Raw genomic sequence first — 26,151 nt, forward strand, 5'->3', positions numbered from 1 at the left:
GCTTTAAATGACACAATAGACCAGATAGATTTAATTGATATTTATAGGACATTCCATCCTAAAGCAGCAGATTACACTTTCTTCTCAAGTGCGCATGGAACATTCTCCAGGATAGATCACATCTTGGCTCACAAATCAAGCCTCAGTAAATTTAAGAAAATTGAAATCATATCAAGCATCTTTTCTGACCACAACGCTATGAGATTAGAAATGAATTACAGGGAAAAAAATGTAAAAAAACACAAACACATGGAGGGTAAACAATACGTTACTAAATAACCAAGAGATCACTGAAGAAAACAAAGAGGAAATCAAAAAATACCTAGAGACAAATGACAATGAAAACACGATGATCCAAAACCTATGGGATACAGTAAAAGCAGTTCTAAGAGGGAACTTTATAGCTATACAAGCGTACCTCAAGAAACAAAAAAAATCTCAAATAAACAATCTAACCTTACACCTAAAGGAACTAGAGAAAGAAGAACAAACAAAACCCAAAGTTAGCAGAAGGAAAGAAATCATAAAGATCAGAGCAGAAATAAATGAAATAGAAACAAAGACAACAATAGCAAAGATCAATAAAACTAAAAGCTGGTTCTTTGAGAAGATAAACAAAATTGATAAACCATTAACCAGACTCATTAAGAAAAAGATGGAGAGGACTCAAATCAATAAAATTAAAAATGAAAAAGGAGAAGTTACAACAGACACTGCAGAAATACAAAGCATCCTAAGAGACTACTACAAGCAACTCTATGCCAATAAAATGGACAACCTGGAAGAAATGGACAAATTCTTAGAAAGGTATAACCTTCCAAGACTGAACTAGGAAGAAATAGAAAATATGAACAGACCAATCACAAGTAATGAAATTGAAACTGTAATTAAAAATCTTCCAACAAACAAAAGTCCAGGACCAGATGGCTTCACAGGTGAATTCTATCAAACATTTAGAGAAGAGTTAACACCCATCCTTCTCAAACTCTTCCAAAAAATTGTGAAGGAAGGAACACTCTCAAACTCATTCTATGAGGCCACCATCACCCTGATACCAAAACCAGACAAAGATACTACAAAAAAAGAAAATTACTGACCAATATCACTGATGAACATAGATGCAAAAAACCTCAACAAAATACTAGCAAACAGAATCCAACAACACATTAAAAGGATCATACACCACGATCAAGTGGGATTTATCCCAGGGATGCAAGGATTCTTCATTATACGCAAATCAATCAATGTGATACACCATATTAACAAACTGAAGAAGAAAAACCATATGATAATCTCAATAGATGCAGAAAAAGCTTTTCACAAAATTCAACACCCGTTTATGATAAAAACTCTCCAGAAAGTGTGCATAAAGGGAAATTACCTCATCATAATAAAGGCCATATACGACAAACCCACAGCAAGCATCATTCTCAATGGTGAAAAACTGAAAGCATTTCCTCTAAGATCAGGAACGAGACAAGGATGTCCACTCTCACCACTATTATTGAACATAGTTTTGGAAGTCCTAGTCACGGCAATCAGAGAAGAAAAAGAAATAAAAGGAATACAAATTGGAAAAGAAGAAGTAAAACTGTCACTGTTTGCAGATGACATGATACTATACATAGAGAATCCAAAGATGCCACCAGAAAACTACTAGAGCTAATCAATGAATTTGGTAAAGTTGCAGGATACAAAATTAATGCACAGAAATCTCTTGCATTCCTATATACTAATGATGAAAATCTGAAAGAGAAATTAAGGAAACACTCCCATTTACCATTGCAACAAAAAGAATAAAATACCTAGGAATAAACCTACCTAGGGAGACAAAAGACCTGTATGCAGGAAACTATAAGACACTGATGAAAGAAATTAAAGATAATACCAACAGATGGAGAGATATACCATGTTCTTGGATTGGAAGAATCAATATTCTGAAAATAACTATACTACCCAAAGCAATCTACAGAGTCAATGCAATCCCTATCAAATTACCAATGGCATGTTTTACAGAACTAGAACAAAAAATCTTAAAATTTGTATGGAGACACAGAAGACCCCGAATAGCCAAAGCAGTCTTGAGGGAAAAAAGCAGAGCTGGAGGAATCAGACTCCCTGACTTCAGGCTATAATACAAAGCTACAGTAATCAAGACAATATGGTACTGGCCAAAAAACAGAAATATAGATCACTGGAACAAGATAGAAAGCCCAGAGATAAACCCACGCACCTATGGTCAGCTAACCTATGACAAGGGAGGCAAGGATATACAATGGAGAAAAGACAGTCTCTTCAATAAGTTATGCTGGGAAAACTGGACAGCTACATGCAAAAGAATGAAATTAGAACACTCCCTAACACCATACACCAAAAAAACCCTCAAAACTGATTACAGACCTAAATGTAAGACTGGACACTATAAAACTGTTAGAGGAAAACATAGGAAGAACACACTTTGACATAAATCACAGCAAGATCTTTTTTGATCCACCTCCTAGAGGAATGGAAATAAAAACAAAAATAAACAAATGGGACCTAATGAAACTTAAAAGCTTTTGCACAGCAAAGGAAACCATAAACAAGACCAAAAGACAACACTCAGAATGGGAGAAAATATTTGCAAACGAATTAACAGACAAAGGATCAATCTCCAAAATATATAAACAGTTCATGCAGCTCAATATTGAAAAAACAAACAACCCAATCCAAAAAATGGGCAGAAGACCTAAATAGACATTTCTCCAAAGAAGACATACAGATGGCCAAGAAGCACATGAAAAGCTGCTCAACATCACTAATTATTAGAGAAATGCAAATCAAAACTACAATGAGGTATCACCTCACACCAGTCAGAATGGGCATCATCAGATAATCTACAAACAACAAACGCTGGAGAGGGTGTGGAGAAAAGGGAACCCTCTTGCACTGTTGGTGGGAATGTAAATTGATACAGCCACTATGGGGAACAGTATGGAGGTTCCTTAAAAAACTAAAAATAGAATTACCATATGATCCAGCAATCCCACTACTGGGCACATATGGAGAAAACCATAATTCAAAAAGACACATGCACCTCAATGTTCATTGCAGCTCTATTTACAATAGCCAGGTCACGGAAGCAACCTAAATGCCCAACGACAGATAAATGGATAAAGAAGATGTGGTACATATATACAATGGAATATTACTCAGCCATAAAAAGGAACTAAATTTGGTCATTTGTAGAGATGTGGATGGATATACAGACTGTCATACAGAGTGAAGTAAGTCAGAAAGAGAAAAGCAAATATCGTATATTAACGCATATATGTGGAACCTAGAAAAATGGTACAGATGAACTGGTCTGCAGGGCAGAAAGTGAGACACAGATGTAGAGAACAAACGTATGGACACTAAGGGGGGAAAACCACAGTGGGGTGGGGATGGTGGTGTTGTGATGAATTGGGAGATTGGGATTGACATGTATACACTGATGTGTATAAAATGGATGACTAATAAGAACCTGCAGTATAAAAAAATAAACAAGATTAAATTTAAAAATTCAAAAAAAAAAAAGTAAAAGGGTAATTTTGTTTGGTATACTATCTTTGAAAGAGAAAATCTCCATGTGATTCTAAGGTTTCTGTTCTTGTTTTAAGACTAGACAAATTTTCAGACTCTATTCCAGACCTACCAATTCAGGAACTTTGGGCGGGGGGTCCAACAATCTGTGTTTTAACAAGCCTCTAGGTGACTCTAATGCCTGTTAAAGATTGAGAACAAGTGGACTAGACTATTCCTCTATATACCACAACTATTTAATATTTAATGCATGTTTAAAAGTTATGATGAGACATAGGTAAAAATTAGGAAAAATCTCAATAAATTATGGACTTTATTAAAAAATTATGGATCAATGTTGGTTCATTAGTTTCAATAAATGTACAATACTAATGTAAGATGTTAACAGGAGAAACTGGGAGAACGTAATATTCAGAAACCCTCTATACTATATGTATAACTTTTATATAAATCTAAAACAATACTAAATTAAAACTTATTTTAAAAAATAAGATTATAATTGGCATAATGAATCATACCTTTTTGTTTAACACTAGTTTTCTTCAGCTGTCTAAGAAGATTTCCACTTCCTCTCAGAACTGTCTTCAAAGCTCTCAAACCCCAGTCATAATGTTGCTGAGGTGTCAAAAGTTCTCTTAGGTAAAGACATGGAAATCATAAATCATCAAATAGCTATAAGAAATTATTTTTGTAATCATATTAAAAGAAATACAGAATCTAACTACTAACACATAGAAATAAGTCCTAATATTACATTAGTTTATAAAAAGGAACCAAGCAAAACAAAATAATCACTCAAGTAAAATGTTAAAGATGGATGGTTCTCAAGGATCAGGATAAACCTTTCACAAACTGGCTATCATCTTAATGGAGACACTAAATGATAACCACCTGTTACTTTTATTCCTAAAGTCTTTAGTCGATCCATCTTGCTCTCAATCTCTGACACTCTAGTTCTCACTATCTCTTAAGCGATATGGACCAGAATTCTAGGTTGTCCAAAGAAGCTAAAAGTCAATCTCTATTACTAGAAATCAGACATAAAAAAAAAAAAAAAAAAATTGTGAAAGATTCCCTCCAAAGAACAGTAGGCTTTGAGTGGTCAGCTGGTAAATTAGTTTAGTAAGTATCACTTAGCTGGAGTATTCCAATAAAAATATTTTGCAGAAAAAAAGTGAAATTGAATTAATAGTATTTATGAAAAACAAGTAGTTTTGAGCCAGATGTTTCTGTTATTCAAACTAAAATCTTTCTTACCAACACCTTGAGTACAATATAAAATTGTACTTATGAAAATCACCAATATGAAAATCACTGAATAGGTAAATTGGACAAATGTGAAAAATGGTCATTAATAACCCTGATCAATCATTGGAACTACAAAATATTAAAATATTTAAAACAGGAAAACTCACCTGGATAGATTGAAGATAGCTACCAATTTTCTGCCCAACACTTTAGCATCTTTAAAGCCTTCTGAATAGAGAATAACTTCTGCAATAAGCTCATTGTCTGGACGAGACATGGCTACTGGCCTGAAAAGCTGTTTAAGATTATCAGGCAGTTTTTGTCTTCCTCCATAACCTTTTCCAGCAGGATTCATAGTGATAAAAATTCCAGAATTAGAATTTATTTCTACCTGAAATATTAATTTAAAACATAGGCATCAAATATTTGAAACTATAAAACATATTGCAAATAGAAGTTTTATTGTGACATATTTCTACACATACATCTTATACCTTAGCAAAAAGCAACCACTAGTGTGCTAAACATCTCCTTACTCAACATATAATAAACTCCTTAGGAACTACACTACTTTATAGAGGCTCTTTATAATCAGTTTTTTGAGGCTGAAAGTTTAAGTGATGGTAACTAGTTTGAATGTCTATTCATTCATTCAACATACATTTACCAAAAGCCTTCCTTGTGTTAGGCACTTTGCTAAGTACACAGAGACAACACAACTCTGAACTAAAGTCAGTAATAGTTTATGCCCTTCTGGAGTTTATAGTCTATTGAATATTAGAAAGAAGCAATCATAGTTAATAAATCCTATGACAGCAAAGAGCAAAACAGCATGAGAGTATCTAATAGGAGCATTTTCAACAAAGCACTAAGAATAGAAAAGCAGAATTATAATGTATAAACAATGAATGGGCAAGTAGGAAGTAGAAATACCTAGAGTAAAAAACCTGGCTATAAAGGAAAGAAAACAAAAAGCATGGTTGGAAGGAAAGATGAATTAAGGGAAGGTTTGCTTATGTTTTAATTATACTAAACATTATATTACAGTGTCATTATATCTAATATAATATTATATATTATTAAGAAGGAAAATATGTGATTATGTTTAAAAGCCAATGAGAAATGGGTAGAAGGACAGAGATAACACTGAAGAGAAGGTCCCTGGGAAGCAGATTCCAAAGTATAGATGGAAAAATTAGTTTGAGTTGGGAAAAAGGACAATTTTTCTTTCTAAGAGGAGGAAATGACAAAAAATGAACAGGGAAGAAAATAAATTTTGATGACAGAGAGGTAAAAACTGAAGAATTTCTCTTTTTTTGTGAAGAAAGAGTTGAAACATCATGTAAGTAACAGGCAATGTTAGAACTGGTCCTACTTTCTTGGTCTACCCTGAAAAACTTGTATTGGGAAAATGTTATTATGGGGAAGAGGATAATTTCACAGTTCTTTCAACTTTCGGTGTATTCACCATTACACATTATATAGAGAAATCTATGTTTTATATACAAATAAGTTTAAGTTCTAATGACAATGAATGTATACCTCCTATGGGGAGAAGTGAGCAACAGAAGAATAGTTAAGTATTTATTGTTTTAAGATTCATATAGAATAGTGATTAAAAACATGAATTTCAGAATTAGACAGACGTGGGTTCGATTTCCAGCTCCACTTCTTACGTTTAACATATCAAGCCCTAGCTTCCTCATCCATAAAGTTAAAAAAATATAATAGTACCTAACTCAAAGGATTGTTATGAGTACTAAATGAAACAATGCATAAAAGCACTAAGCACAGTGGCATAGAGTGTTTGATAAATGTTAGCAAATATTATTATAACTGGATTATTCAATATCGAAAGTTTGAAGATGAATGGTGGAAATGGGACCCAAAAAGGGTGAGAAACTCAGAGACAATTCACAGGTAAAAAGGTTTAACACACTGGTCACAAATTAGAAACAGAGGTGCCAGGAGAAATAAACATAGACTATTTGCCTGAGTATGAGTAACACAAAGTCTTATAAAATAGTTTAATTCTTTAAATTCCCAATATATGCTATACCTCCTTGCCAAGCAGTTCACATACAGTTCTATGATTCTTCAGAGCATCTTGAATTGTCTGGATTTGCATAGAAACTGCTGACAGTACAGATTCTTCCAGTCTATTGAACTCATCAAAACAACCCCAGGCCCCACACTTTACCAAACCAACAAATATTCGTCCCATTGACTTCACATCGATGCCCTTAAAAATAACAATAAAAATTATATTCAGTAAAAATAATTAAAATCTCTAATAATAATTTAATACTTTATGTCATTTAGTGAGAAGGTAATCATTTCACCCATCTATGCCTCTTTAGTTCTTTTTAAGCAGAGATTAAACAGCTACTCTTTCAAAACCTAGGATGGTTTCAAGGAGTAAACAAAATAATTCATGTGAAAGTGTTCTGCAAAATACACAGAACTAAACAAGTATAAGATTTTGTTTCAGTTATTCTTTAAGTCAAAATACACATAATGTTTTGAAAATGGTAACTTAATAAGAATTTAAGATTTTTCCTCTGACATAAAGCTTCATTCTGTATTTAAAATTATTTCTATGTAATAGTTCTCTTTAGAAAAGTTTTTGGACTATACTATGTGCAACCTCTCTCCATTTTACTTCTCAAATAAAATCCACTTTCAAGTGATTTAAAAGAAGAGTGATTTTAAAATAGAGCATTTCATATATAAGTATGTGAAAACTATTCCAAACATCTAAGACACTATTACATCGTTTGATAATTATTTATTCTACCTCATCACAATTAAAAACTAAAACTTGTCTTCCAAGAAGTCCACCTAAAGCCTTTACTGATTCAGTTTTTCCAGTTCCAGCTGGTCCGTAAGGATTTCCTCCAAGTCCCATCTTCATGGCTTGAGTGAGAGTTAAGTAGCACTTGTCTGTCAGTGGAGTGTAAACCAGCTTGGGAGCATTACCCTACACAAGGGAAATATAAATTTCAAATATTCATATTCTATTCAATATGTACAAATATTATATAGTGTAGTTTAATAGCGATTCTAGCTAAAAAGTTAAAAAGGCAACAAATAGTTTAAAGTTGTTAACATAGAAAAAAATATACAAAATTTTTTTTAGTAATTCAAGAAACCTTCTAAAGCGCAAACTGGAATTAAACTTAGTTATTTCTCAAGCATGTATTTTTATTCTATCCTCAGTTGACATACTGTTAGGTTTTCCAAATAGTCTCTCAAGTTCTTGATAATGTCACAAAGATATACCTCTAAGGCAGACAAATCCAGAAACTGTATACAATTATACACTTTCCAATACAATTCAATATAATTATGTACAATAATCATCCTATTTTGTATTTTAAAATTCATGTAAATTACTTCCTGGAATCTTACAAGCTTCAAAAATCAGAACTACTTTGGAAACCTCAAAGTATAATTAATTTGAAAAATTCCTTATGAAATTAATAATCTTAACCTATCAAATAATTCTCAAAATTTCTACTAAATTTTAGCGGAAATAGAGTCCAATTCAAGCTGCATTTTATAGAGTTTTTCTTTAATTTAGGTGGACAGATTTGGGTCTCAAAATACATTTCCTTTTTGAAAGAGCCAGCTGGCAACTCTCCTGACATATGCTTATTAACATAAATGTCAAATATATCCTTATGATTGATTCACTATGATGGAAAAAGGCAGAGAGGATACAGCTGGATTTTTTGAGAACAGGTTACATGAGCTAGGTTATTTGCTTGAAAATTCTTTTACCTTACAAACAGAGAATATTTAACAAACATACTTTGACATATTAACAATTGCACTAATTTTGGCCTTGTAAAAGGAGGCACAAACCAAATTGTTTCCATTGAGGTTCCCTAATATTCAGTTCTCTTTAGATTAAAGCTATATTTCAATCTGTATAAATAAATGCTGCTCTAAGAAAAGGTACATTTAGAGAATTCAGCACAACACTGCCATTATTTTAACTTTTTTTGTATATAGAATTTTTTCCAATATAACATCTTTTTAATTATGATGAAATAGAAGACAATAATCCAAAAAAAATTCTTAAAAGTTACAGCTAAAATAAAAATAACTCTTTCATCCAATAGCAAATTTCCTTTAAAGTAAATAATTTCTAACCGGAAAAATTAAACATTTCTGCCACAAGTCATACCTGGTACTCATAAGTATACTGAAGTTCAGAATCCACCATTTGAACGTAACATGTGTGATCACTTTTCATATAGAATCTAACTTGTTTTTTCCAAGCCCAGTCTTCAGTTGTATGAACTTGAACTTGGTTTAACTGCTTCACCACATCAATATTATGAATAATATCAAGAATAAGTGCTTTAAGTTTAAGCTCCAGAATGCCAGATTCTGTATACAATTAAAGTAATTGGGGAAAATGTTAGCCTGTGATTTATGTACTTTATGATTTTATATATATACACACACACACACATATATGATTTCTCAATAAATGAATTTAAATGCTAATTTCATGATACATTTGAATAGTATAGTAATATATATCATGCAAGTCAAAAGAATGTCAAATCCACCAATAAGAATTGTGTGTGTGAAAACTAAGATATCAAAATTCAACGAAACCAGGGTTCTGGTTCCTTATGCAAGGGAGTAAGCACACTCAGCCTGTCTCTCCCTCTGAATGCAGGTATAAAACACGGACAACATACATTGAACTGCTATTTAGGACTCTGAAAAAGTAAAGAGTATCAGGCAAATTGCGGAAGGGCAGAATTAGAAGTGCCACCAAACCAGTGGTAAATTTACCTTTTTTCTTTTCCCTTTTCCTCTTTTATATCCATGGGTCTGGATTCAATGCTGCCAGAAACCCATACTGGTGTAGACAGAGAGAGGTCCAGGAGAAGGCTTTTAACTCAGACTTGAAAAGCAGAAAAGGAGTCTCAACGCTGGCAGCTGAGACCCAGAAATGCCTAAAACTCTGAAGGAAGGGAACTTTCCTCTGAAATCAGAGGAGCTATGATCCCAAGACAGTGGGACTAACTCAAATTGCTCTTTTTGTCTCTTTTCTCCCATCAACTGGTCCAAGACATGGGCGCAGTCACAGAAAGTGTGAAGGAGAGTACAGTACATGAAACTCCAGCTTTCTGGCCAGAGGACCAAAAGAGGAGCCCAAGAGAACCACAAAATCACTGCTAAGACCATGGAAGGGGAGAAGATTGCGAAAACGACCCTATAAACTTTATGAACCCTTGAGCTCAGCCTGAGCTGTGCAGACCTCATCCTAAACATTAAACCAAAGACTTTGATAACTGGCCACTAGGTGGCACACATGTGGGGAAGATCTCAAGAGTATAGCAAAGACAGAACAGACATTGGAACCACAACCCACAGAAAGCTGGCTGAAACTTGTGGCCTGAACCCAACAAGATCACTTGCTAGCAGAAAAATATCAACATTATCCAGCAAATTTAAATAAGACTCAGACTCTTATAACACAATATTCAAAATGTCCAGGATACAATCCAAAATCATTCAACATGAAAAGAACCAAAAAAATCAACTCACATCAGAAAAGACAATAATAAAGGTGAAATGAAGACATTCTCAAGAGAAGGAAATCTATAAGATTCATAGTCAGCAAACGGGCTCTAAAAGAAACACTAAAGAAAATTCTTCAAAGAAAGAAAATGACAGCAGAAGGAAACTTGGAGCATCAGGATGAAGGATGGGCAACAGAAATGGTAAGCATCTAGATAAATATAATAGACTATTCTCAGGTCCTTTAAAATACATTTGACGGTTAAAGAAAAACATTATAATCTCATGGAGTTTTCAATGTATATAGATATCTATATACATTGAAAACAACATAAAAAGGGGAGGATAAAGAAACCCATATGGTGGTAAGTTTTCTACATTCCACTTAAAATAGTAAATTATTGATTCTAAGTACAATATAAAAGTATGTATACTGTAATTCCTAAAGTAACCTCCAAAATAGACACATAGATGATTGACTGACAGACAAAAGCACAATAGATAAATTAAGACAGAATACTAAAAAAATGTTCAAATAACCCAAAAGTAGGCAGAAAATGGAATATTTTCCCATACCAGTATTCCCTGGATCCTCAGAACTTGTATCAATGTTAGTATAGTGCTCTAACTTATTCACCAGTTGTGTTTCAATCTGATGAAGACTATGATCTTTGATGGCATTTTCTACATCTTCAGTGAATTTAATCTGCTCTGCCAAGCATAATATCTAATGAATAAAGAGAAAAATTATTTTTAAAAGCTGAATTTACTTAGAAATATTTTATAAATTTAAGGAAAGATACCTTTTTCCAAATTTCCAATTACATATTGGATTTCTCTACCTGAATGTCTTACTGGCACCTCAAATATTAATAGAGCAATACATTTGTAGAAAAAGCATGTGTGATGCAGCCCAAGCTTACTTCTCAGAGCTCATCTTTTACTATTCTCCTATAGGCCTATTTTTGGGTCTTAGAGCCCACCAAGCTTATTATAACCTAAGTGCTTTGTACTTTCTTCCCATGACTCTCCTCATAAATGGCTTCTTTTTAACCAGTAAGATGCAAAGATATCAGAGTATGATGCATTCTATTTAATAAAAAGAGTAATCTTCTAGCATTCCAAAATAATCTCTCAGTATACTACTGAAGTCTACAATTTCAAAACACCAATTTTATCCTAAATTAGTCTGTCTTAATCTTTCAATTTAATACCCATAAACAGAAACTAAATACAGATCAACTTCACATTTACATAAAACACGAAATATTAATGCCGTTTGAGAGGATTTCTATAATATTATCAATATAGCAAGGTTACTGATAAAGCAAATGATATATTTAAACACCAGATTTTGTAAACTTGTATTAAAATACTTTGATACAGTTCTTAGATGAACAAGGAAAACCAATATCCTCCTTTAAACTAAAGACATGATCCATCATCGTATAAAAACACTAAACCTACTGACCAATTAACTACTGAACAGATTGGTTTTTTTCTTATATATACCTTTTAGCATCCAGAAAATATCATCAAATGCCTCTATTTATCAGATTCATTCATTATCTATATATAATTTTAATACTTAATATAGCAGGCTAAGCTGCTGTTTGCTCTTAGAACATTGTACAAATACCACATTAAGTTCTTTAACAAAAGAGAAAGCCAATTAGTAACTTTCCAGGGCAAAGTCACCTCTCATACTTTGTAGTACAAAACTCACCAGCTTCTTTAATCAAGTATATGGTGAAGCGTTTAAACAGATCCAAATCTGCTTTGTGAGAAAAGACTTTGCTTTTTAATTTTCATATGAAAATCTCCACTTGCCACCTTGAAACTAATACTCATATATATGGATTTCCACTCAGGCAATACTACTGAATTTCTGTATTATAAATAAATTTTAATAATAATGCACAGCAATATCTCAATTTTTAACAGTCTGCTATACGATTTCTATGAGAGGCTAACAGAAATGATACTCAAGATACAGTCTTAACTAATTCTCGTGTCACATTACCATTAAGATACCTGGACAAACACTAACATTGTCTAAAATGTAACGGTCGCTAAGGGTGCTCTGCAAACATTATATAATTTAACCTTCAAAATGAGTTGCCGTGGAGGTATTATTATACCCTCTTAACTAAGTGTCAAAAAGAATCACTCAAAGTATAACTGGCAAAGGTAGGATTTGAACCAAGGTCTGTCAGATTTTTTCTACTTTATCATGCTGCCTCCTTCCCACACCAGAAAGGGCTTTCTGGTCCTTACAAAGATGTCTTTAGAGAACTGAATTAATAGTACACAGTAACTTGTACCAGACATTCATGTAACCAGTTATACTATTCAATCCCCTTACATAAATGCTCTTGAGATAAATTTTTCTTAACATTAACTGCTAATAAACTAGAATTCTTTGTTTTGATAGATTATGAACTGTATGCATGTTTAGTAGTTCATATGTTTACTTGACTGCTCAGAGCCCAGAACTAAGTTTCAGGCTCAAATCCAGCAACATTCTTCAGCCTATAGCTCCCAGTATATCTCCTGATATAACTGTCATTTCCTCAATCTAATTATTATGCAATTCTTACTTCTGTATATTTTTTAATATTGTGTCTTTTACTCTAAGTCAATTTAAATCCTACCTGGAAGTTGACAGAGTACTAGGAAACATTTCCAGAGATAATAAAGCATTTTGACTCTGACTTTGCAATGGCATTATTATTCATCAATGACTACTTTTATTTTTCTCTAAGAACTTAACAAGATTTTTTAAACATATTTTAGTTTGACTTAAACAGCTAAAAGATACAAAATGATATGAGTGATAAAATGGCTATGAATCCAAAATGTTCCAAGTTTCCTAATTAACTTCTCATGCTTTAAAAGAACCAACATAAAACCCTGTTCCAATAGCTACTAAATATTTTAATCTGAAAAGCAAAAAATAGTTAGGTAGATTTTCCTGTGAGAAATCATAGAACATCTCAATACCTGCCTTTCATAGTCCCTAAGAACTGAAGTTCCTGATATCCTACCTCCGTAGTGTTAGTCTCAACCAGCAATAAAACTAATCCTGAACAAGGCAGGATATTTAACCCAAGTCTTAGTGCTACACTTTAATAAGGCCCAGAACAAGTTTTGTAAGATACATATCTAGCATCCAGTGTTTCAGGAATGAGTTCCTATGAACATTGACCTGCAGCAATCTCTATAACAACCATGAAACCTAGTGCTCTTCTTCCCTGCCAAAGTTCTAGTTCAGTACTGTGACTATGTTTCAGACCTACACTAACACTACTAAACTCCCACCAGCTCCAACTCCTAGATGAGTCCATGGGAAGGGTGGGAGACAATGTTATAGATCCTGTGCCTCTCCATCAACGATGAACTAATCATCCGGAACCAGGAAACTAATACATGACTAATTCTGCCTCCCAGTTCCACTCCCCAGTGGCCTGGGTAGTTTAGATCTCAGCAGGCCTTCTGCTTGAAAGCATCTGAATTATGGCAAACTAATGGAGCGAGAAGAGAATTTCACTATCGTGCTGTTGCTCCCTCACATTTAACAGTTGAGGGACTGAGACTCAGAAATTAAGCAATTAGTCAATGTTAACTGTTAGATAAAGAGAAAACAAAGATCCCAGTTGTCTAAGCCTCCTGACCTCTAGGTCAGGGATCTTCCAATGACACCATGCCTACCTGTACTCTAGACATAAGCCCCCTTACCTGTGAAGGGAAAAAGGATGGGTCAATTGCACCTTGAGAACTTCGTCCAGCAGTGACACATTCCGTCAACAACTCTTTCAAAGTTTGCTTCATTTCCAAGGCTAAATCATTTAACCAAGTCTGAAAATAAAATTAGAAAATATATTATTTCTTATTACACAAGTCATAAAACAAAAACATAAGCTAATGACTCTATTCTTTTATTTCAGGAGGAAGGTTATGATTTCTTATTGACTCTCACACTCCCAAAATGTGTTGTATGGTATATAATTTTTATTAATAAATGATTTAAATGAAGAAAACTATTTTTTCGCCTCTTGGGATAATGTTAAGTGTGAAAACTCAAAAATTTGTAGTTAGTTATCACTATCACCATCTATACAAACCAAAAAAATATGAACATTTAAAAACTAACCCATTCATTTCATCATTATGATAAATCAAACTAGATAGCTGGGCCAATAAATTAGAGTAACAATGACTAGCTAAGTCCCCTGGCTCACACTATCCTGATGATCTTATATTCAGAAAGCTGTAACCATAGGAAGGGATTGCTTCGTTAAGGTGAACCATATTATTTAAGGAGTGAAGATCCCTCTTCAAACAAAACTAATTCTGTTTCAAGGTCAAAACAATACATTTTTCACTCATTTGATTATAGATAAAATAATAAAAGTTTAAACTAAAGTTAAAATAATAATGATGATTGATAAAAATAGCAATGAATATTTAAGAATCACTACTTAACTTTTAAAAACTGTATCATTTGCAATAAAAGATAAGAGCAAAAACTACAATCTTAAATAGCTTTTCATCATTACCTATTTTAAGTTCTAGCTTTTTACTGTTTATCTTTAGAGCACTTTCCAGTATTAAAAATGGCACAAACTTTTGCCCAGTTCAAAAGCCACTGCAGCTAAAAAGTAAGAAGCTCTCAGTGCAAGGCAGCAGACACCTACTCTGCTAATCATCACAAGAGCTCCCGGAGCGCTGCACTACCCCCAGCTGCTAAAAGCTCTTTCTCTCTCTGTTCATCCAGTCCTAATAAAATCACAAGAAAGGAAAACAACAGCAAAAACAACAAATCTCTTCACCAAATATGGGAGCTACTTAACAAACCTTCTATCCTTTCAACCACTTGATTTATATACTCAACATCCAAAAAAATGTTGAGGCCTAACCAGGAATGGACTTTTTACTAAACTGTACAGATACATGCATGATAAGGCATGGCCCTGACTTGCAGTTGAAAGATACCTTTAGAACTTAAAAATTACAATTCAATGTGTTACATCCTATTGCTGTTGGCTTTAGCTGTATAACTGTAATAGGCTTTTGACAGTTCACTTTTAGTCCTGCAGAACCAATTAATCAATAGTTGTACTATAAATGCACTAGTTTCAAGTTTACTTGTTCACTTAAATCATCTCATACAACTCAGATTTTAAAGAAAAAAAAAAAAAAAAGAACAAAGACTTATTGAGTAGTTATGTTCCAAACACTATAGTGTACCTAAAGCCAATTATCTCATTTAATTTTCAACAGAAAGTCTTTGCTAGTAGGACTCCCATTTTACAGTTAAGAAAACTGAGACTCTAAGTTATATAGCTAATAAGTTGTGGAGTTACAATTAATATCCAACTCTTCTTGACTCCAAAGCAAAAGTTGTTTTCAAAATTACATGCTGCCTTCCAAAGACTAAAAATATATATTGTCTTTAATATCAAATCATTCTGAACCTAACAAAACAAATTATTTTTTAAGATATGTTTCCAAAAGGCCTAAATTAACCAACTTACTCTACAAATTGACTGAATTAATTTTGATACAAAGTTCATATCGTTAATTCTTTATACTTTCACACTTGAAAAATTACTTACCTCTACATTATTTGACAGAAGAACTTTGTTTTTAAAAGGTACAACCTCTCCCTCTAAAGATTTCATTGCAGTTATATGTTTTGATTCCTCATCAAAGCACACACTGTTAATGCCTACATTACAAAAGCAACAATTTATATGCAAAAGCTTTATTAAAGACATAATTATTAGACAGTATATATGATCACCACATAATACATAAAGTATACTTCATAATATAGAATATATTAGAATTATATTAATTCAATTATATAATGAAATAGAACAGCTTTTCATAACCCAAAACTGGAAACAACTGAATGCCCATCAGGTGAATAGAGAAACTGTGATATATTTGAACAATTGACTATTTTAAGCAATAAAAAGGAATAAAACATAGTTTTAGGTATCTTGAAACCATTATGATGAGTGAAAAAAAGCAGGCACAAATGAGTGCATAAGAATATGTACCAGTGATTCCACTTACATTATATGAGACAAAAAGATAATAGGAAAGGGGGAGAGCAAACAAGACTTCCCTTCCCCAAAATTTGCACTCACTTTATAGTATATAAAAAAACACATTACCTAATTTTGATCTTTAGAAAAACCCTATAAGTTACTATTTACAATTTAAAGAAAGAAACTAGATTTCAGAGAGGTAAATTAATAGCTAATAAATAGTAGAGGTAGAGCTTGGAAGCAAGCTTTCTGATTCCAAGAGCTCTTTCTACTATCTTCCACAGGCAAAATCACAGTTACAGATATAAGCACTCTAAAGCTTCAGATATACAGTGGTTAATAAATACTTCTGTAAAGCACCAGAGAGTAAATATCTTAGGTTTTTACAGGTCATAAGGTCTCGGTGTCAATTACTCAACTCTGCTTGTAGCACAAAAGCAGCTATAGACAATAATGGACATGGCTGTATTCCTTCCAACAAAACCTTATTTAAAAAAAAAAAAAAAACAGAGCTAGTCAGATTTGGCCTGTGGGCCTACAGTTTGCTAATCCCTGACTTCAAGTGAAGATGATGAAAAGTTTTTACTTCTTAAAGTTAATTTGAAAAATACAGCTCTTTTCCAACAAATAATATTTCAAGAAAATAATAATCATCGTGTTTGTAGCAAACCAATTCCGAATGCGATTACCCAACTAAAATGATTCAACAACATCGAAGCATATGGTACTATTACTCTACACTTTTTACCAGGTAATCTCACCTCTTCCTATAGCCTAATTATCATCTATACACAGATGACTCCCAATTTTACATTTCCATCCCACGTATCTCCTCTAACAATAATTGCCTACTGAGTATCTCCACTGGGACATCACTCAAGAGACCTTAAACTCAATAATGAATGGACATGTTCTCCTTCACTTCAGACCTCTGCACATCCTATTCCCTCTGCCTCCCCATTTTTCCTCTAGCTAAGACCTATAAATTCTTCAGATCTCACCTGAGATGTCATCTTTACATACCCAAAACTGAGCTAAATGTCTTCACAGATGCAGCTATAACACCACATACTTATGTCGACCATAGAAATTGTCGTATATTATATTTGTCAACTTACTAGCTTGCCTCGCCCACTAAACTAGAGTTCTTTGAGTGTATGACCTGTATTTTATTCAACAGTCTGCCTAAGAGCCTAACACTATGTGTGGCAGATAACTGAAACTCAATAAATATCTGTTGAATAAATGTTCAATCTTACCAGCAAACAGTTTCTTAAGGTGAGACTGAATCACTGATGGGTTGGTAGACTGGCCCAGTATTTCTAATAAGTCATCATCACCAATAAAGTAAAATCTTGGGAATGCTGAGCGTTTTTCCTAAAAAAAAAGAATAATCTCTTTTCAAATAATTAAGATATTAAAGCACTTTATAATTTATTATACAAAGATTTTTTTTAAAAAAACATGCCTCCAAGAATTCATTTAATGATTTCTGACATCTTTGAAGCTGATCAAGTATCGTTAGTAGAGAATTTCTGATTCCTGCATGAGTAGTTAACGTTGTGACTCTATTATCTTTCTTGATGTCAGTCATTATTGATCTGCAGAAGAAAAAAAGTTATTTTCACATCGATTTTAACAGTTTTTGGCTGAAAGAGGGATATGGAGACTTTTTTTTTGCTTGCTTAAAACAAACTAGTAACATCAGTATAACAGCAATACATTATTATACTTCTAATAAATACTCCTCAAAGTTAATAATACCCTATTACCATTTTTAACCTCCATTATTGCACATTCTCCTATTTCATTCACTCACTAAACAAATATTAAGTCTTACCTCATAGAGATAATGGCGCAGTGACAGAGAAAGATATTAAATAATTTCTCCAAATATTCAAATAAAATTATGATAAATGCTAAGAAAGAAAAGCACAAAGGACTGTTTTGTACTAAGAAAGAATTAGTACAAAGGCTAATGCGGAAATCCCTAACCTATGACTTATTTGAGGAAGTAATTTAAGCTGAGATTTGAATGATAATGAAAAAGAAAAAGGCACTGAGTAGGAGGGAAACAGTTTCTGGCAAAGACCCTGAGAAAGGGCGTGGTATGTTAGAGAAACTAAAGGCTAGAGTCACTAAAGCAAAAAATAAAAAAAATAAAAAGAGAGAGAGAGAGCAGCACAAGAAAAGGCTAGAGAAATGGACAAGGAGCAGATCCTTAGATCTGCTTTATCCTCAGAGCAACTGAAAGTCATTTTTAAGTTTTACTTAATGGAATAAAGGAAAGAAGTAATGTGGACTTCATTTTTAAAAGACTACTCTGGCTGTTGTGTGAAAAACTTACTGGAGAAGACAAGAATAAGAATAAGTCAAAAGATTAGCCAGTAGTACGAGTGACAACAAAATTACTTCAGAATAAAATCAAAGAAGTAGAGATATAAAAGATATAATAAAATTGATTAGTAGATTAGAATCAACAAAATTTGGTAACAAATGGATTTGGAAATGGAGGAAGAGGTCAAAGATATCCATTATGCTTCTGCCTTGAGCAGTTAGGTGGTACCATTTATCGGGAAAGAAACCAGAGAGAAAAGAAAAGGGACTGTAGGAAAGGGACTGGGGGTAAATTCATGAATTTAGTTTTGACATGTTGAGTATATTTAATACATTGGGAGCTCAGAAAAGAAATATGAGCTCAATAAATAAGTTGAGGAGACCTCAGCAAATAGATGAGAATTGATTCTGAGAGTGGTTAAGATCATTAAGGAGAGAATATAGAGTGAGAAAACCTAAAGCTGAAAGGTGGAGAATGTCTACATCTAAATGTTTAGAGAGGGCTGAGGACTAGGAATCAGGAGTGGAACCAGAGAAACGGGCAGAAAACCAAAAAGGACAGGATCACAGAAGCCAAAAGAATAGACTTTCTAAGAAAGAAGAAATTTTCAACTCTATTAGATACTAGTCAGAGATAAAGTAAAATGAGAAATAAAAAATGCCCATCAGATTTACAATGGGAAAGTAATTGGTAACTTTAAGAAATACTAGCTATATATTAGTAATATTATTATTATTACTACTATACTATGGAAATATTATTAATATAGGTAGAGTGGTAAAGACAGAAACCAGATCAAAATGATTCAAGAAGTAAATGACTGAATGAGAGAAACTAATTTCTCAGAAGGACCCAGTAGAAAAAAAGTTGAAGACACAGATGACGCTAATAATGTAAAAGTAATTAGCTTGTATTAAGTACCTCACCATATGAATAAAAACCATCATATGTGTCTTTGTCTTATGTAGTTGTACTGACCTAAAATCTTCATCAACTCTGTTGAAGCGCATCTGTTCTTTTGGCAATGCTCCACGGCCAAAAATGGGTTCCAAATATACCCACTTTCTCTGAATATGGTTTAAATTCTGTAGGTACTCATCTAACTCTGCAAGTTTTCTTTCCCAAATTGACACTTTATCTTCAAATCCTTTATAACAAGGAGAATCCTTTAAGGACTGAAGAAGGCACCTATTATCTCCAACTTGATTTACTATATCTTTCCAGTCTTTAATCAGCTTGATAGTTCGACTTTGGCTGTCTTCATAATCAACCAATGTAAATACTGCTCCAACTCCCCAAAGATCAAGTTCTCGTAAAGCTTCTCTGATTGTAACTTCACCTTGTGCCCGACTATTTAAATCCTATTTAACACAAAATATCCATGTTTATTATTTCAACATTATCATATAAATAAGTTATATCTATTTTATAAGAAGATATATTTTTATTTGGCTTTTCACCATAAGGAAAAAACAAAAATTTAAGTGGATATATTTTCATCAATCCAAGAGAATTACTGGCAAATGTATTAAGGGATACCAGATATCTAGTTCACATGGTCAAATATATACAGAGTTCTGCCTTATGCTTTTTACTTCTAAAAAAAAAAAAAAAAACCAAATTTAAGCATCCATTGCAAACGACAAAAATATTTAAAATTTTGCAGAACTCAGCCATTTTATTGTAATTTAACTGTAAGTTCCAATACATCTAAAATGATTAGTAACCATCTAGAATTACCTCCTACAGCAGTCATGCTTTATAACCTTATAATTATCTACATATGCTCCAGGATTATCAGCAAAGATGAAAGTATACATATTAGATAATATATTAGAAAATAAAACAATTTGACATCAAAAGTCCTTTTATTTTTTTACATTGAATGGGAAGAACACAAAATAGAAAGTCTGCTACTTATGATATAATTGTGCAAGTTTTACTTTCACCTGAGACCTATGCTAAAACTGATTAGCAAATTGGTTCCTTGTTTAGTTCTCTGTATTTTTGTACCCCTTAGCTTCTATTTATAATATACCCTATGATTTTAAATGTGTTTTATAAAATGCTTTGTACTTGTTTGCTTTTTGATTAAAGCTGACTTCCTTCATAAAGACATATTTTATTTCAGATGTTTCCTCTCTCTCAAAGAAGGAGCTTATATTGTTTCTATAACCCCATCAATAGATTCAGATGTATTACTAATGAAAGAATAATGGAAAAATGGAACACTGTCACTATTTTAAGGAAAGAAAGAAATTTAACTTGCTGTTTTATTTAAATAAAATATAAAGCAAAAATGTGTGTCAACAAAGGTCAGATCTATGAGATATTTATAAAAGTGATTCTTACTTTAAGGTCTGAAGCTTTGGCAACAATTGTAGCAGCTACTCTAAGCAGATCACCAAACAGTAATTTATCTAGACTAGTCCCCTTAGGAAGGCCAAGTAGACGAAAAAGGTCAAGCCAGTGATCTGGAGAAAGATGCTCCCCTCTCACATATTTCAAGATAGGGACCGCAATCTGTTAAAAAAGAAGAAAAAAAGACATATGTATGTATATATACAAGCAAAATGTAAATTATTATTTAATTTTATTATAATTATCTATAAGATTTTTAATTACTGTATTATCGTATTTAACAATCTTAAAATCAAATTCTTAAAAAGAATTGTATAAAACTTTTTATTAAACATTGCTGTGGATACATGCAAATTTCCCTTGGTAGCTTGATATACTTTAAAACATGACCTAAAATATTTCTATTTTTATAAATTTAGCAAATGACCTATATCCTAAATATGCTAAATGACCCATATCCTAATTTCTAAGTTATAAATACTCCAACATATAACTTTAACCATAAATTTCTTAGTTATAACTTCTTTCAAACTGAAGCAGAAATATCAGTAACTTCTATGGTTTACTCTATACTTTCTATTTTTTTCATGTAATGGAATCATTAAAAATATATAAACTAAAATTACAGTTCAGTCACTACATAATAAAAAGATACATGAAAGCTCCAAACACCATTTTTAAATAGTAAGATAAGTAAAACTATCTTACCTTATATTTGTCAACCTCTGATTGTAATTTCACCGTCATTACCGAATGTTCTTCAACCTTTCTTAATCTGTCATGCCAATTCATCAAAAATTCCTCAAACAGATATGTCTTAGTCCTGTAAAATACCAGAAACATACCTTACAATTTACATCCCCAAAAAATACCACAAAACTATCAGAATCTAAATACTGTTTATGAATCAAACCTAAAAGTAATCCAATCTTCATTGGCCATTTCTTGAAATCCTTGCTGAAACTCTTCATAAAGGGCCCAAATTTGTGCACAGCTCTCAATGTCCTTAGAGATGCTATATGCCAAGGAGAAGTTGGGCTCTTCTAGGCCAAAATGATGGCAATCATCACTATAGAAACAAGTAGTAAATATCATTAATGTTTTAAAAAGAAAAACTGTTAAATATCAATAAGTTTAACTAATTAATATTTACTGCATTCCCTGTGTGTGTTTGTGTGCATGTATCTGACAGCAGAGGTAGACAGTGGGAGGCTATGTCTACTTTACATAAGAATTTTACTTTAACTACTTAGGAACGAGCTCTTCCAAATTCATTAATATGCATTTTTTCCAAAGAAGTCAAAGTAAAATTGGTAATATATATCAATATATTTTATGTACATAATACATGTCATATATATATATATATTCAGAATTGCACAAATTTATGGATTAATCTGAGAACAGATTAAAGAATATCCATTAATATTCTTCTAGGTTGAAAGAATTCACTTCTAGAATGTAAGATATTCTTCATCTAATTAATGTAATGTCATTTAATAAGCATGGTACTAAAACCCCCACTCACCTATGAAGCCAGTTAATTTATGGATGCATTTACCTAAATGGACCAAACCTAAAACAATTATTAAACTTAATATCTTATATTATTATAACATAAAACAACAAATATTTTTCTTTGAAGTCTCATCATTTTGCTAGGTTCATTTTTTTCCCAGAAGCTCTAAAAGTAATTGTCCATTAATTTTATATATTCCATTTTTAAATACAATGAGATCACATAAAGCAATATTCCAACTCCCTAATTTAACTTTTAAGTAAATTTAATTTTCTATTATTATTTTTCTTATTTAATTTGCTATTATAACTTCTATTATTTCTATTTCTAGGCCTAACCAGAAATCTGCTTTTCTCTTAAAATCCTAATATAATTCAACAACTCCTACGAAAGCAGTAGCATGAACACTTAATACTGGTATTTTTAAAACTGCTGAAGTTTATAAGGAAAGACATTAAGATAATAGATATAAGAACACTACTAGCTTAATATATAAATACAAAACTCTTTTTTCCAAAATGTGCACTATCAGTTTTAAAGAATAAACATACACTAGCTTTTTTCTTATGACTTCAAGATCATCAAACTCAATTTTTTTCTCTTTTATTGACTTTGCACTTTTATCAAGAGTATTTTGCTGGCCAGTTTCAATAACATCATCACCAGGCTTTAGTTGGTCCCAACGAGCTTTAAATTTTTCCAGTTCTTGATAATAGATCTGAAGACGTGATTTCACATTTCCTTTCATCACTTCAATCTATAAGCCAATAGAGTTTACATAATTTAATTCAAAGTAAAATCTTACTTTATATTCACATTTTTATTTCCAACATTTCAATTTAAAGGTCAAAAAATATCAGTATCAGCTTTTCAAAGATTATTCTTTATTATTGATTTCAAGTACAATAAAATAACTCAAAAATAAATTAGACCATAAATTTACAAAAACAAGAGATATACTGCAAACATCATCATTACAAAATCGTTCGTGTGATTAACAGCATCCATCATAACTATCAACAAAATCAATGTGATAAAAAAATTTGATCAATGACCTCCAGTTGTTCTACCTGATTATACAGCTGTTTAATAAAGGAGGGCATTTCCCAGTCTCCCATGCAGCTAACAGCCATAAGACTAAGTTCTGGTCAATAGAATATGAGTGTAATAGATGTGTACAACTTCCAGATTGTACCCTTAAAAGATACCATACACAGTAGGTAAATAAATTTATTCATAAGAAAGACTGAAAATAATGTCACATACATTCCTGGTATGGTAGGAAGCAAAGATAAACTATGTGACATGATCATCGTTTATACAGTGTTTTACTGTATGGAAGTACTGAGGGAGGTCAATTTCATCAGCAATATATTGGGTTGGCCAAAAAGTTCCTTGAGGTTTTTCCATAAGATGTTACAGAAAACCTGAGCTTATAAATTCTTATAAACCTGAGCTATAATGGAATAAAGATAAGTAAGAAATCTTAAATGAGAAAAAAACTGTTTCCATTTTAACAAAATGACCAAAAGGTTCTTACCTGATCTTTAATCATAAGTTGGTGACTTTCCATCATCAACTCAAATTTATCCCACTTAGCTTTCAGATTACTAATTGTTTCTAAACCTCCACCTGCCACAGTCCGTAAAAGTCTGTTTTTATCTTCAGCTTCTTGAAATAAGGGCAAAATCTAAAAGTTAAAAAATGACATGTGAAAAACAACATATTTTATCAAATTTATTAAGATTCCATTCATTTAAAATTGTTTCATGATTTGCTTTTTAAATCAAGATTTTTGCTTTTACATAATTTGTTGGTTTTTGCTTTTGTTTTTGGTTATTTAGTAACATATTGTTTAGTCTCCACGTGTTTGTGTTTTTTACCTTTTTTTCCCTGTAATTCATTTCTAATCTCATAGCGTTGTGGTCAGAAAAGATGCTTGATATGATTTCAATTTTCTTAAATTTACTGAGGCTTGATTTGTGACCCAAGATGTGATCTATCCTGGAGAATGTTCCATGCACACTTGAGAAGAAAGTGTAATCTGCTGTTTTAGGATGGAATGTCCTATAAATATCAATTAAATCTGTCTGGTCTATTGTGTCATTTAAAGCTTTTGTTTCCTTATTTATTTTCACTTTGGATGACCTGTCCATTGGTGTAAGTGAGGTGTTAAAGCCCCCCACTATTACTGTGTTACTGTCGATTTCCTCTTTTATAGCTGTTAGCAGTTGCCTTATGTGTTGAGGTGCTCCTATGTTGGGTGCATATATATTTATAATTGTTATATCTTTATCTTGGATTGATCCCTTGATCATTATGTAGTGTCCTTCCTTGTCTCTTGTAACATTCTTTATTTTAAAGTCAATTTATCTGATATGAGTACTGCTACTCCAGCTTTCTTTTGATTTCCATTTGCATGTAGTATCTTTTTCCATCCCCTCACTTTCAGTCTGTATGTGCCCCTAGGTCTGAAGTGGATCTCTTGTAGACAGCATATATATGGGTCTTATTTTTGTATCCATTCAGCAAGCCTGTGTCTTTTGGTTGGAGCATTTAATCCATTCACGTTTAAGGTAATTATCGCCATGTATGTTCCTATGACCATTTTCTTAATTGTTTTGGGTTTGTTTTTGTAGGTCCTTTTCTTCTCTTGTGTTTCCCACTTAGAGAAGTTCCTTTAGCATTTGTTGTAAAGCTGGTTTGGTGGTGCTGAATTCTCTTAGCTTTTGCTTGTGTGTAAAGCTTTTGATTTCTCCATCGAATCTGAATGAGATCCTTGCCGGGTAGGGTAATCTTGGTTGTAGGTTCTTCCCTTTCATCACTTTAAGTATATCATGCCACTCCCTTCTGGCTTGTGGAGTTTCTGCTGAGAAATCAGCTGTTAACCTTATGGGAGTTCCCTTGTATGTTATCTGTCATTTTTCCCTTGCTGCTTTCAATAATTTTTCTTTGTCTTTAATTTTTGCCAATTTGATTACTATGTGCCTTGGCATGTTTCTCCTTGGGTTTATCCTGTATGGGACTCTATATCCTTTCCCATGTTAGGGAAGTTTTTGACTATAATCTTTTCAAATATTTTCTCAGGTCCTTTCTCTCTCTCTTCTCCTTCTGGGACCCCTATAATGCGAATGTTGTTGCGTTTAATGTTGTGCCAGAGGTCTCTTAGGCTGTCTTCATTTCTTTTCATTCTTTTTTCTTTATTCTGTTCTGCAGCAGTGAATTCCACCATTCTGTCTTACAGGTCACTTATCCGTCCTTCTGCCTCAGTTATTCTGCTATTGATTCCTTCTAGTGTAGTTTTCATTTCGGTTTTCATTTCGGTTGTTCATCTCTGTTTGTTTGTTCTTTAATTATTCTACGTCTTTGTTAAACATTTCTTGCATCTTCTCGATCTTTGCCTCCATTCTTTTTCCGAGGTCCTGGATCATCTTCACTATCATTATTCTGAATTCTTTTTCTGGAAGGTTGCCTATCTCCACTTCATTTAGTTGTTTTTCTGGGGTTTTATCTTG

The 26,151-nt window shown here is 32.6% G+C and overlaps 1 protein-coding gene across 2 annotated transcripts in view; it reads right to left on the reverse strand.

The window, feature by feature from the left end:
- DYNC2H1 (dynein cytoplasmic 2 heavy chain 1) overlaps nucleotides 1-26,151 on the reverse strand; it is a 368,911-nt gene that overhangs the window by 296,758 nt on the left and 46,002 nt on the right. For both annotated transcript variants that reach the window (XM_036860514.1, XM_036860513.1), the window contains exons 21-36: nucleotides 24,177-24,326; nucleotides 23,188-23,393; nucleotides 22,031-22,186; nucleotides 21,826-21,940; nucleotides 21,109-21,279; nucleotides 19,735-20,117; nucleotides 17,887-18,019; nucleotides 17,678-17,795; nucleotides 15,978-16,090; nucleotides 14,098-14,217; nucleotides 10,936-11,086; nucleotides 9,005-9,210; nucleotides 7,610-7,792; nucleotides 6,872-7,054; nucleotides 4,980-5,203; nucleotides 4,083-4,198 (exon numbers count right to left, since the gene is read on the reverse strand). In XM_036860514.1, the coding sequence (XP_036716409.1) occupies nucleotides 4,083-4,198; nucleotides 4,980-5,203; nucleotides 6,872-7,054; nucleotides 7,610-7,792; nucleotides 9,005-9,210; nucleotides 10,936-11,086; nucleotides 14,098-14,217; nucleotides 15,978-16,090; nucleotides 17,678-17,795; nucleotides 17,887-18,019; nucleotides 19,735-20,117; nucleotides 21,109-21,279; nucleotides 21,826-21,940; nucleotides 22,031-22,186; nucleotides 23,188-23,393; nucleotides 24,177-24,326 (2,728 nt within the window). The remainder of the gene's footprint in view (nucleotides 1-4,082; nucleotides 4,199-4,979; nucleotides 5,204-6,871; nucleotides 7,055-7,609; nucleotides 7,793-9,004; nucleotides 9,211-10,935; nucleotides 11,087-14,097; nucleotides 14,218-15,977; nucleotides 16,091-17,677; nucleotides 17,796-17,886; nucleotides 18,020-19,734; nucleotides 20,118-21,108; nucleotides 21,280-21,825; nucleotides 21,941-22,030; nucleotides 22,187-23,187; nucleotides 23,394-24,176; nucleotides 24,327-26,151) is intronic.

This window comes from Balaenoptera musculus, chromosome 8 (genome assembly GCF_009873245.2).
Source record: "Balaenoptera musculus isolate JJ_BM4_2016_0621 chromosome 8, mBalMus1.pri.v3, whole genome shotgun sequence".
In the NCBI taxonomy this organism is placed as follows: domain Eukaryota; kingdom Metazoa; phylum Chordata; class Mammalia; order Artiodactyla; family Balaenopteridae; genus Balaenoptera; species Balaenoptera musculus.